The 13,667-nt window shown below is 47.5% G+C and overlaps 1 protein-coding gene across 1 annotated transcript in view; it reads right to left on the bottom strand.

The window, feature by feature from the left end:
- The window catches only part of NOP14 (NOP14 nucleolar protein), a 33,305-nt gene that overhangs the window by 7,209 nt on the left and 12,429 nt on the right, over positions 1 to 13,667 (bottom strand). Inside the window, exons 4-11 of the mRNA XM_012655039.1 lie at positions 10,603 to 10,745; positions 9,364 to 9,498; positions 8,544 to 8,666; positions 7,878 to 8,009; positions 6,532 to 6,808; positions 5,475 to 5,605; positions 4,731 to 4,816; positions 3,508 to 3,643 (exon numbers count right to left, since the gene is read on the bottom strand). Coding sequence (XP_012510493.1) covers positions 3,508 to 3,643; positions 4,731 to 4,816; positions 5,475 to 5,605; positions 6,532 to 6,808; positions 7,878 to 8,009; positions 8,544 to 8,666; positions 9,364 to 9,498; positions 10,603 to 10,745 — 1,163 coding nt within the window. The remainder of the gene's footprint in view (positions 1 to 3,507; positions 3,644 to 4,730; positions 4,817 to 5,474; positions 5,606 to 6,531; positions 6,809 to 7,877; positions 8,010 to 8,543; positions 8,667 to 9,363; positions 9,499 to 10,602; positions 10,746 to 13,667) is intronic.

Below are 13,667 nucleotides of genomic sequence, written 5' to 3'. Positions count from 1 at the left end.
TGAACTTTTCACAAAGGACAAATAATAAGAGACAAGTTGTTTTTAATAGCTTCTAGTTCTGTCTGTCAGCTGTCACACTAGGGTCGCCTGAGCAGCAGCCTGTCAAATGAAGCCCTTTTTCCTGCAAAAACTGGTTTCCAAAGCCAGAGCCAGGGAGCATTCAGGTACTGCGCTGGAGAGGAACCCTTATTATCAGGGATGGAGGGAAGCCTCGGGAATGGCCTCACACTCAGCAGGACGAAAGACTTTTTTTGTTTGTATTGGCAAACAAGAGTCCTCCCCACCTCACAAGTCACGATGTTTCACTGGCTTGTTTTTATTACAAAAACATACAATGGCAAAAACCACTATAAGCAAAGTCAACAGACTTTGGGAAAAGTTTGCAACTCATTAAACAAATGGTTAGTTTCTATCATACAGAATTCCCACAAAAATCACTAAGACCGACCAACAATCTAATGGAAGAACTTGCAAAAAACACAAAAAGCCTGCACACAGAAATTAACTTGTCTTACACACATAAAAACATTCTTAGCTTGATTCATAGTAAGAGAAATGTAAAATAAAACTATGTCAAGGGCCGGGCACGGTGGCTCACGCCTGTAATCCCATCACTCTGGGAGGCCGAGACGGGCGGATTGTTTGAGCTCAGGAGTTCGAGACCAGCCTGAGAAAGAGCGAGACCCCGTCTCTACTAAAAATACAAAGAAATTAATCGGACAGCTAAAAATATATAGAAAAAATTAGCCGGGCATGGTGGCGCATGTCTGTAGTCCTAGCTACTCGGGAGGCTGAGGCAGGAGGATCGCTTGAGCCCAGGAATTTGAGGTTGCTGTGAGCTAGGCTGACGCTATGGCACTCCACCCCAAGCAATGCAGTGAGACTCTGTCTCAAAAAAAAAACAAAAACAAAAACAAAAACAAAAAAACTATGTCAAGGTACCTCACTTATGTTTCACATTGGTGAAGAAAAGACAGACTGAACTGGCAAGGCTGTGGGGACATGGCCCAACAGCGTTAAGAGGAGGAGGAGGGGATGGACGCCAGTCCCTCCATGGCACATGCTGAGTGTGCACAGGTACACTGGACTCCACAGAAGTGAGATGAACGATAAATCAACAAGAGGACGGTGACAAGTGACTTGGGAAAAGGAGGGCAGAGATGAGGGTGTTGGGGCTGAGGGGGGCTGCAACTTTAAACGGGGTCAGAAAAGGTCAGTTGGGAGGACGCTTAGCACAGAGACCCGTGGAAGGGGAGGGGTGCAGCTGGGGGCTGGGGTGCGGAGCTGAGCTGATGGGGCCAGGGCAGGAGGTCTTACTGCTTGGCTGAGTACATCTCCCCCTCACAGGACATGTGGACCAGAGCTCCAGGTTTCCATTCTGGTTGCTCAACAGGCCTTGGTTCTGATCATCCAAACTCCGAAGCCAGCACTTCTCACAAGCTGCCAGGGTCCAATTTCATATCACTTTTCAATGCAGGTACAAAGAGACTGGGAACACCTCCAAACCAGGGACTGCAACATCACCCTGAGCAGGGCTCAGGACAAGGCTCAGGAAGACAGACACCCAGCACTACCCAGCCTGCCTCCTCTGTGGCCCACCTCGGGGTGCTGAGAGGAGTCAACAGGTCGGGTCATGGAAACTCTGGGACCAGGGCCAGTCCAGGCAAAACCTCAACATTAGCAGTTACCATTATTAGTTTAAAAACAAGAAAGCCGAGGTCCAGGAAGGCCACGTCCCTGAGGAGGCAGGAGACAGTGTCATCCCCATGACACAAAGCTGAGCCGATTACATGTTCCCAGGATCACATTTGAACACACACACGTGGCTGTTTTGTTTTAGATATGACAGCAGCAAGCTACGCTTTGAGGAGACCTGCTGCGGGTAAGGCAGAGCAGCCCACAGGCTGTACCAGAGGGGCTGCGGGCTTAGCACAGCAAGGCTTCTCGCCACCTCGCTGCAGGCTCTCACCACGGGCACTGACACATCCTCCAAGCACCCGGAACCCGCCACTGTGATACTCATGTGAACTTAAGAGACGTTAGGCACCACCCAGTAGGCCCCATGTTCTCCTTTCTGGTCCTGGCAGGGACTCTTAGGATCACCACAGAGCTACTGGGAGCGCCTTCTAAAGGGCCCCAGGCCCCAGGCCAATGTGGGGCTCTAAGGAAAATGGGGCTCAGGGAGGCAGGGCCAAGAGGGAGCCCCTGCCAACTCCATGGCACACTCTGCCCTTGCCACGGCAGTGATAACACCACAGTGTGACCTACAGGAAGAGTCCTGGTGGTGACAACTGTCGTTTACTGACAGCAGTGTTGAAGCAGTGACATGACCATGTGACATGTGTTCACTCGCGCATCCTCATGTCAGCCTCACCTCGTAGGTACCAGTTTAGAATCATCACCCTTATACAGCCGAGGAACATGGCTCAGAGAGGCTGAAGAACCCACCCAGGACTAGAGTTCGAGAGGACGTGGGTTTAAGCCCGATGCCCGATGACATGCACGACTAACACCCCTCAGTGGCAAGTGGGCTCCAGAGAGGCAGAGATTCAGTGTCCTCGGCTCAAGGCTCTCACCTCAGGCTCACAATCACCCAGCAATCGCTGGTTAGACAGGCAAATGTGCAGCAAGGACGCTGGGCTGAAGCTCACAAAGAACTAATCACAGGAGCCAGCAACGGTCTATGGACACCACCTCACATCGTATTTGAGCAGTCTGCTAAAACCACTAACAAATTCTGTATTTTTAAACCTCTACTAATTATTGCTAATCCATTTCAGCACAATCACTAGAAAATGGAATAAACAGCATTTCTGAGCAAGTATTTTTTAAGTTACTTAAGTTGAAGACACAGCACGAGGCCGTTATAAAACTGTCAAAGGGGCTGGCAGCCCAGGGTAGGCAGGCGGGCCTGGGGTCTAACAGTTCTTGTTCCTGTCACCGTTACCATGGCTACTAGGGTTTTTTTTCCCCTAGCTCCTGTTTGGTTTAGCTCCTTAATTTCAGGATGAAACTAAGCGATGAAATGACTTAAAAATGAGAAGAGGAAAATGAGAATGTACAAAATAAAGTAGAATTTTCTTGGGTTGGGAAATAATACAGTGCATTAAAAAAAAACAAAACTTGAAAATCGCAGAGCAGTCCAAATGTCTCTCAACCTTTAAATAAACAGAAAAACCAAGACCAAGCAAAACCAGCCCATAGGCTTGGGGCCTGAGGGACAATACAGTGCTTCTGCTGCCTTCCAACGACTCTGCCATCAAGAACAAACAAACACCATTTACATGGAATCAAACCAGAACCTCGTTACTATACACATTTCATTGAGTTGATAATGGCAGGACCACGTCGCTGTAGTTCTCTCTCCAGATCACTGTGGACACTCCGGGCATCATCAACTTCTCATAGCCACGTGCACGGCCCCCATCATCAGCCCTCCAAGCAACGCTGAGCAGAAGCTGACCTGTGGTGGCTGTGAGAATGGCTGGACTAAACGCCTCTGCTTACCACGTCCAACCCTGGCAATGCTGCCCGGCCTTTGGTCTCAATCATTTCTTCCATCTCATGCATGGCATCTCGGAGGACAAATTTCACAGAGTCACTTGCAGATTCAGGAAACATCTGGCAAAGACTATATAACTGCCTGTTAAGCAGAAACGTTAAGTCAGGAGAGAATGATTCCAGATAACAAAAACAAGGAAAAAAACCTCCCAAACCATTTTCCTGTGAAGTCACCCGCTGTCTGAGTAAGTTAGAACTGGAAGCCCCTGGATGAATCCACTTTTCCTCTTCCTGACATCTGGCTGGCCTTCCTGGAGGCTCAGATAATTTTTCTAAAAGTTTACACTCGTTTTTGCCATTTCCTAAAAATCTGGCCCTAACTTTTAGTAGTATGGGAGGTGATGGTGGAAATAGCTCTATTCGTAATAATAATCCTGTTGGGAAAACACTGTGTGTGCCAGCTGTGGCTGACAGTTCAAAGGGGCTTTCCATATTAACTCATTTATTCCCCATGACAAGTACTTTTGTGGCGGCAGCGCAGTGCAGGCCACGGGGCCAGCCCCAGAGGGCACCTCTAGGTGACCTCCCTAATGCTGACACCAGCACTTGCCTCCCAACTGAGACCTCCACCTCTCCAGTGTTCTTCCAGCCACCAGCACCCAAGCCAGGAGTCACCACGCAAGTCACAAACTTCTGTATAGTGAGGACCAAAGCCCACCCTCGCCATCCCTATACAGGACACGACGGACATGCTTCCCTAGCAGGAGCTCTCAGACGTGTGCACAGCCAGCCCCACGGGGTTCCACTGAGGTGTGGACTTGAAGGGGCAGGTCCCCAGACTGACAAGGGGGCGCATCTACCACACATTCCAAATACCTCTCAACCCATCCAGGGCTTCTAACTTCATTGGTGAATGAAACAAAAAATTAGCCATACTGTAGTATAAATAAGTGTGAAGAGGTTCGATTGTTTTGAAGTCAACTTGTTTGTGGTTAAAAGTGACCAGAGCAGCAAATGTTAGAGCAAGAAGTCGTCATCAAATTCCCATAGTGGGTTCATGCTGTGAGGCCTGTTTACAAGGCCTGCAGATAATCTGTCCACCTGGCATGTCGATGTCACCATTTTGTCTACCTTATTAATAACCTTAGAATATATTTTTATGATTCTAAACAGGACAAAAATTGTTCAGCTCAGCCCCACAGCCCAGATAAAACACCATTCTTACGTACACGACCAACTTATCAATTACTCTGAGGTCTGGAGGATCATCTATAGCCAAATCTCCAACGTACTCCAAAAGGAAGCCGAACAGTTTCTGTAGGAACATGAAGTGGGAAATAGAGCTTAAGGTTTGGTACCAAGAACAAAACCACAAGCATCTAACTCTCAGGTCACCCACACTCTGGCAACAACCAGGTGGGGTGGGGGACCCTCAGGGTCACAGGCATGAGCAGAACTCTAAAACATAAGCAAAGCCCTGATAGAACCTGCTCAACACTAGATGGTGTAGAGAAAAGAAAAGAAAACCAAGGACGAGGTGTGTCCTCTACAGAATGACAGACACGACATGACTATGAAATCACAATCAGGAACACAGCCAGGACTGCACCCTGTTTACAATAAATATGCAACATTTACTGAAAGAGAAAAAAGCACGTTCACAGCTACCTATTTACCCTAAAGTCTGGCTTTGCTGCCTGCTGGATATGCAAGCCTTGGTTTCCTCACCTGTGAAAAGAAGGCCCCGGGCCTGCTGCAAGGCCGAGAGGAGGGGTGGGATGCCAAGCATGGCTCTGCCTGCTCCCACTGAGTGCCCTCAGCTGTCATCACACAGACAACCAACTGACAGGCTGGTCCTGAGGCACACTTTGTCACTGTACAACTTCAAGCAAGTCCGACACTCACAGAGACTGGGGGGTTATGCTAACACTCCTAATACTCAGCACATACATTCAACATTCATTCCAGCATACTTCTAATTTTGCTTTGTTTCCTACTGCGAGACTTGGATGGTTGCATTTCTGAATTCTCTCCACCACCAAAAGCTGTTCTTCCATTGATCTTCCTGACAATAAAGATCTCAGTTCCTCATAGGATTCGGGAGCTATCAAAAACAGAAAACACACTCCACATGTAACATTTAAAATGAGAATTATTTACATTTCAGCTCACACAGGTAAAAACCAAACACAACATAAGATTAGTTTTTTTACTTTAACAAAATAGAGAGGTTAACACACATTTTATAGAGTTATTTATTTTACCTCCCAATCACCACAATAGCATCCAATTGGCCAAGAAGCCTGTGACTTCACTGAACTGGGCTATCCAGGAGGACCGTGCCCAGAAAACGCCAGGAAGACATGACCCCATCTTCCCTCCATTAGGAATCCACTTAAATAGCTACACTGGTGAGCCTCGGGGACAGAGTGCTGGTTTTTGTGCCCAGACTGCTTTAAAATGAGCTAAGCAACACCACCTTGTGAGACTCTCACCCATCAGAGGCCACGTCCTAGAGGCCTGCCTCACCGCTAGTTTATCCTCTCTGGAAACAACCTTCAGTCACAGGACACTTCAGGTGACTTACTAGAGTTGGACAGTTTTTCTCTATGTACCAAACACACTATATTCTGTCTAAAATGTTATGTGGCCAAACCAGAATGCCCAGGTCCAAATGTAGGGAGCCTTCCCACAGGTAATCACCAATCTTCACGGCCCTGCTGGCTCGCTATGCAAGGCTCACAGCACACAAAAAGGAGTGTGGAGACACCTGCCTCATCTGGGAGCTGATCCACAGAACTGTCCACGGTCACGCACTGAGACTTGGATCAGCAGACACTGAGGAGAAGGATGATAGCACCTCCCCACACAGCAAAGACACACACACGGGAATGTGTCCATGCACTCACAAGTGCGCCCTTGGCCCCCACTCCACAAATGCAACCCCAGGAAGGGAGACAAACATGCACACATTATGGCCAGGTCACAAAAGTTATCCTGAAACATAAGAGAGCCCGACTGCTCGTCTACCTGCAAACGTATAGGGCAGCTCGGTGCTGGCGGCGTTTTGAGCCTTTTGGCCACGAGTTATCAATCCTTTCTCAGGACTCTGATGCTCTTTCTCTGGCTTCTCATTTTCTTCTTCACTCTCTACATCAGATGCCAGGTCCGAGTGGCCCTCTGGGCCATCGCTCTCCTCTGGGTCCTCCCCAGTGGAACCTTCACTCTCGTCCTCCTCACTCTTATCCCCGCTGGCTTCCTGGCTTTGCTCTTCTTGGACATCTTCCTCAACATTCATCTTTCCGTCCTGGGAAGAGAGCAAAGACACAGGGCAGAGACAGTGGTCATGATGCCCTACAACTGCACCAGGATCCTGTGCGCACAAAGCGTCAGTGCTTCCCACGGGCTGTGTACTCCCTTTGTCCATGGGGCCTCCTCACCCACCCCTTCTAGGCCATTCCCAGAGCCACAGGGGCTAGAAGCTCCCAGAGAGCCCTGTGCCAGGACACTGGGCAAGGTTTAGGTTTTGCAAGCGAGCAGCACAGGACTAAGATTTGGAAGGTGTGTGGGTTTCAGCAGTAGAGCGTCCACAGCATCCCACCAGTGGTTTGGGAGATACACCAGCGGGCAGATAACCTAGTGTTTTTGCCATACCCAGTTTCCTGGTATGGAACCTTTCTGCTTGAACTCCCTGGCCTGCCTGTTTTTCTTCCCTGAACCCTGACTAATACACTGTAAAAGAAGGTATAGACCTTATAAGGTTCATGAATTAAAAACTACACCAGAACTGGGCATGGTGGCGCATGCCTATAATCCAGGAGCTTGAGACCAGCCGAGACAACACAGCGAGAGTCCATCTCTAAGAAAAAACATTTTTAAAAATTAGCCAGGTGTGGTGGTGGCACGCACCTGTAGTCCCAGCTACTCAGGAGGCTGAGGCGCGAGGATCGCTTGAGCCCCAGAGTCGGAGGTTACGGTGAGCTATGATTGTGCCACTGCACTCCCAAAACAAAATAAAACAGTCCTTAGAACAGTCCTTAGAAACTCAATTATGTCAGTCAAAAATATTCAGAATTTTAATCTTCAGTTAACTCCCTCCATATCATGCTGAGGTCATGCAGACATAAACGAAAGCAGGGGGTGCCGACAACTGAGTAAACAGCAAGGCGTCTAGCTGAGTGGCTGTGCGAGCTGTGTCCCTTCTCCTGAGGGGGAAGCACCCCTGCCACAGTCTGCTCTATGAAGTCTGATACCCGAGATCCCATCAACACCTAGATGAAGAACTGTAGAGAAATTGGTTAGGTCCTTTAAACGAACACCAGAAAATGTGTTTTTAAGTTTAAAAAAAGGAAAGAAAATGAAGCCAAACATCTTACTTTGTAAGAAAGCAAACGTCTATCATCTTTATCCAGTACAAAGCCATCATTTAAATCATCTGCTGACATATGTTTTGGTTTCTTAAAATTTTCATCCTCATCCTTTCCAAGCATTCTTCGAAGTCTTTCAGCCTACACAGGAAGGAAAGGGATGTCATACTGTGTGCTCCTCAGACGCATGACAGCCCAGCCCCCAAGCCTCTCAGCGCTGACTCTGGTGCGTCTGGCTTGCTTTCTGCTTGTGATCTTCAGACACGCAAACACTTGGTAACATTATGTGGACGACGTTCTTATTTAACAAAATCAACTGAAAAACGCTTTGTGGCAGAAATACTCTCATCCACAAGGATGGAAAATCTGTTACTGAGTCTTTGCAGTGAAATTCTGCTGGCCAACCATGACCATAATTCATTCCCCACTCCTCTGAGAATAGGCATGAGGGCACCCTAAGCAAGCAGCCAGCTCAATTCCTTCTACTATTTGAAAACACAGGAGATGGAAAGAGGCCTGGGATGTGGTTGTGTTAAAACAGCTTCCCAGCTGTCTCCCCGGCTGTCCTCCCGGCTGTCTCCCCGGCTGTCTCCCTGGCTGTCCTCCTGGCTGTCTCCCCGGCTGTTTTCCAGCTGTGGCTGTCGAGCCTCCTGTGCAGGTGCTGGCCACCCATACCTCCAGTTTCCTGAGCCGCTCCTGCTCCTCGTGTGCCAATTCCTCCTCTGTTTTCATCCTGTTAGAGGGCTGTGCCTTCATTTCAAAACCAAGCTCACGAACCATCATGTCATATGCATCAGGCTAAAGTGGAAAGGGGAAATTTTCCACTTTTATAATGGCTGGACACTGTTATAGAAAAAGCTAAATCACACCTGCATCTTTTCTGAGAAATCAGTGGACACTTTGGTCACACAGAACTTCTTTTACTCCTAGGAAATTCTCCTCAGAATATATCTGCTTTAACAAAAATAAACATTGCTCACATAGGCATTAAACCCTAAACATGGGAAGTTAGGTACAGCAACAGCAATAGTCAGGGTGACTCACAAAGATGTCCAGATGGCCACATGACAGTGTAATCTGGTCCTAGATTCTTTCCTAGAATCCAGCTACTTAAGCAAATGCAGCATTTCCCAACAATTTAGATTAAAAAGAATGCAGTACAAAAAAACTAGAGTTTAGAGGAAAAAATAAGTAAATGTATATTAAATGTATATATATCAATATACAAATATGTTACAAGGAAGTTCAAACACCCATGGTCTCCACCCCAAAGTACTACTATACCGAGAAATACCACTTTAACTTAAATCACCCGGGGTAGAAACTGAAGTAACTTTGAGTCTACTTCTACCCTGACATAATACATCATCAGGCAATTCCACAGAAATGTCCAAGAGAAACCTTGTCCTAACAGGAGGTAGGCCAGAAGAGATGTTCTGGCCTTAGCCTTTTCTCCACAGCAAAGTCAAGTTTGTTTCAATCGCCTGCCTCCCACCTTGGGTTTCTCCTTTTTATCTCTCTTCTCTGACTTGGGAGTTTTGTGTGACAGGAGAATCTGGATTTCTTTCCAGTCTTGGTCCAACTTCTCTGTGAGCTCAAGGGCATCTTCTCGCTGAGCTTGTCTCTCCCTCTGGGGAAAACACAACAGACACACCACACACCATTATGACTGGTGTCAATGCCAAGGACATACACAATGACCACTTGGCCAACACCACGTTTCGACAGAAAAAAGAGACCAGGAGAAATTAGTACTGTAAAGGCAAAGCTGCAAAATTTCATCAGACAGAAATAACTTCCTGCTATAAACTGTTAGATGCTCTGAGCAGTTCATTACAAGTCAGTAAGAAACAGTGATGTTTTGTAAACCCTAATACACATCAAATACTAAAACCAACCACAATAATAAAAAACTCATTAGAAGCATATTCTTTTTTTTTTGGAGACAGAATCTCACTTTGTTGCCCTGGCTAGAGTGAGTGCCATGGCGTCAGCCTAGCTCACAGCAACCTCAGACTCCTGGGCTCAAGCAATCCTTCTGCCTCAGCCTCCCTAGTAGCTGGGACTACAGGCATGCGCCACCATGCCCGGCTAATTTTTTTCTATATATTTTTAGCTGTCCAATTAATTTCTTTCTATTTTTGGTAGAGACGGGGTCTCACTCTTGCTCAGGCTGGTCTCGAACTCCTGAGCTCAAACAATCCGCCCGCCTCGGCCTCCCAGAGTGCTAGGATTACAGGCGTGAGCCACCGCGCCCGGCCTAGAAGCATATTCTTGATGAGATTTAAAATATTCCTATTCAAAATGAATGTTTTTATTAAACTCATATAAAATATTAAATACAGGAGCCAGGTGAGGTGGCTCACACCTGTGTCCTACCACTCTGGAAGGCCAAGGCAGAAGGATCACTTGAGCTCAGGAGTTCAAGACCAGTTTGAGCAAGAGTGAGACCCTGCCTCTGCTAAAAATAGAAAAACTAGCTGGGCACAGTGGTGTGTGCCTGTAGTCCCAGCTACTTGGGAGGCTGAGGAAAGAGGATTTCTTGAGCCCAGGAGTTGGAGGTTGCTGTGAGCTATGATGACACCACTGCACTCTACCCAGTGCAACAGAGCAAGACTAGGTCTCAAAAAATTAAATAATACATACATACATAGGCTGAAAAAGCTCAGGCAATATTTTGGTGAACACGTCTTACAGTGGAGCTATCTCACACAAAGAATACTAACTAACCCACCTTCTCCTGTTTTGACTTCGCAATGAGCTCTTCAATCAGTTCCTTCCGTGACTTTGGTTGTTCTCCCTCCTCACCTTCCTGTTGAAAGTTCTTTGTATGAAGGAGCCTGCTGCCTCCTCCAAAGTGCGTAGCAGTTAGCTCAGCTGGAGACAAAAAGCAGAAAACACCATGGTGACACCCAGGCTGTCTGGGAAGCACTTTTTTTAGTACTCTGCCAACATTTCCCCAAGAGCAGTCTTAAGAATTCCACATCCAAGAATAAAGTTCTCACACTCAGCTGGCCTGAGACCACAGGCACATTGACTGGCACTTAAGAAATACCCAAGATGAGCCATTCCAGGAAAACCAAGACCCATTAAATTACCAAGTGGCCATAATCCAATTGACTGGAAACATCAAGCACCCATTTTTTAATTGTGTTCGTTTTTGAGAAAGACTGGCAAACCGAGGAGAAAAGCTGGACCCAGAGTCTCGCGAGCGAGCAGGGTCCGGATTAGTGACGTGAGGAGTTCCACCTGATCCTCCCACTGCCACAGGCAGGACATGGGGACTCAGCAACCCAGAGCTGACAGCAGGAGCAGGAATCACTAAGAGTCACCAACCTTCATCCTGCCCTATTTGCCAGAGCAGGAGAGAAATAAACATTGTGGGAATCATCAAATTTGGAGCAGAAAGAAACCTTAAAAAATCCAAATTCTCATATGAAAAACCAGAGGCTTGGATGTAAAGTGATTTACCAGAAGTCTCACACCAGAACAGAAACGAAACTGCTCAGGCCCCCGACCAGCAGAGCCTGGCCCACCAGGCTAGTCCGTCCCTGTCCCTGCCTGCTCCTGTCGTGCTCCCTTGCCAAGGCTGCTGTCTGGCTAACTCAAACACAACCTGCTCCCTGGCCATACCTGAGCAGGGAGACGAATGGTGGACAGAACACACATTATCTTCAAAACTGCAAACTTCAGGTGGGCTCTGGTCGCCATCTGCCAGTCCTGGCCCATGTTCCAGTCCACACTCTTGTGCACCCCAGGCTGCCCACCTCTTGTCCTTTCATACCCTCTGCAGGTCCTGCCTCCCCCTCACTCAGCGCTGTCTAGGCCACAGAGAAAACCGAAGCCCTCAGAAGAGAAACTGCTGAACCACAGAGTGCTCTGGGCTCTCCCCCAGCTGCTCTGCACCATCCAGGGCCAACCCTGTCCCGCGCACTCAATCCCATCCTTGGCCCAAGCAAATCTACCCTTGTTTCCTGCATCAAGTTTTCTCATTCTCTTGGACTGTTCTTTCATACCCCACCTCGTGTCCCTCCTTGCATTTCTCGGGCCCCCTTACAAAGAGTCCCCCAGGGTTGCCTCTACTCCACCTGCAACCCCTCCTCTCCTTTCTCTTCCCTCCTCTGAAATGATTTACAGTTCAGTTCTTGGTCCTCCTCTCAACATCAGCAATGCCCGACACATTCGTCACTCCCTCCTAGAAAAAGTTTCTCCACTTGCTTCCGGCCAGGGCCTAACTGGCAGCTCCTGGCTCAGTCTCTCCTCCAACTCCGAGGGCTGCAGCTCCCACTACGTCTTTTCTAGCCACTCTATTCCCTTTGCTGCCTCATTTAGTCTCTGTGCTGACAACTTCCAACTCCTGTCTCTGGCCTGTATCCCTCCCTCAACTCCAGGCTCCAAGTGCTCTTCTGATAATGCCCCTTGGATATGTAACAGGAATTTCCAAGCCCCCAAACCTGTTTCTCCCACAGTCTTCTTCAGCCCCACGAAAGTGACTGTCTTTCCAGTCACTTAGGCCAAAATCCCTGGAGTCATCCTTGGTTCTTATACTCAACCCCACACCTATATCCAATTCATTAGGAGGTTCAGTTGGCCTTGTCCCATGTAATTCCGCGGCTCAAATGACTCCAATGACTCCTTTTCTTGAGTAAAAGCCAAAATCTCTCCCGTGGCCCAGGAAGGCCTGGTCCTCCTCTTACTAACCCTCCCCTCCTCCCCACCCACCTTCCACTACCCCAATCTCAAGCCCCTTGAACATGCTGTTCCCTCTACAGGACACTCTTTGCCACACAGTCCTCAGGGCTCTGCAAACACCACCGCTCAGTGAAGCTGAGGCCACGCAATGGCATGCCCCTCCTGGCTTTACTTTTACTCCACAGCACTTTCGCCTTCAACTGGACAGCATCACGTAGCACTGTGTTTGCCGTCTGGGTCTCCCCAGTAAAACATGAGCTGCAGGAAGGCAAGGCATTTTGTGTTTCGTTCACTGCCATTACCCCAGAACTGAGAATGGTGCCTAACACATAAACTGGTATTTTATGGATGGATGGCTGGATGGATGAATGGATGAATGAATGAATGATTCCTATGCTTCCTGGAAAATTTAGCATACCAGAAAACATTTCTCATTTAGTGTTCTAGTAATTCAAAGTTGTTCACAATTATTATTGAAAAGGAAAATATGCAAAGCACCAATTAATAAGGTTGTATTAATTATATAAAAAATTCAGAAAAGGATTCTTAAAAAAAAGTTCTCCATTACGTGTTTTTCAGAACGTCTGTATTCCAAGTGTGAACAACAAATGGCAGCTACAGTTTGGAAGTCAGGCCAACTGGGACTGGAAGTCCAGCTCTACTTGGCTGTGAGGCCCAAGCAAGTCACCAACTCATCCTCAGCCTCAGCTTCCACAGCGGTAAAGTGGGGTGACATCTACCACACAGGGCTATTTTAGGGATTAAACTCTCCTAGTCTAAGAGAACATAATATGTTACATAGTTGAACAAAATGGATTTTGTTTCCTCATGACTCATTTTTAAAAATTATAGGAAATATATTTATTTTCAAATGTAAGAGGTTTTCTTTTATAAATTACCTGGGTTTTGGTGAGCTCATAATCAAAATCAAAGGATAGGAAATCTCAAATGAATCGCTGAATTCCCAGGATTCTGTTATCAGAAGAAACAGAACCCTACTTCCCTCTAGTCACGCAGCATCACGGTCCTCCTGGTGGCAAGGATGCTGCTGCTGCTCACCAAACACGAACCAAGGCAGTCCACCTTTGGTCACAGTGAATTATGATC

The sequence above is a fragment of the Propithecus coquereli genome, unplaced genomic scaffold (genome assembly GCF_000956105.1).
Source record: "Propithecus coquereli isolate 6110/MARCELLA unplaced genomic scaffold, Pcoq_1.0 Scaffold459, whole genome shotgun sequence".
In the NCBI taxonomy this organism is placed as follows: Eukaryota; Metazoa; Chordata; class Mammalia; order Primates; family Indriidae; genus Propithecus; species Propithecus coquereli.
The sequence above is the reverse complement of the archived record's forward strand: the minus strand, read 5'-3'. Positions and strand labels throughout refer to the sequence as shown.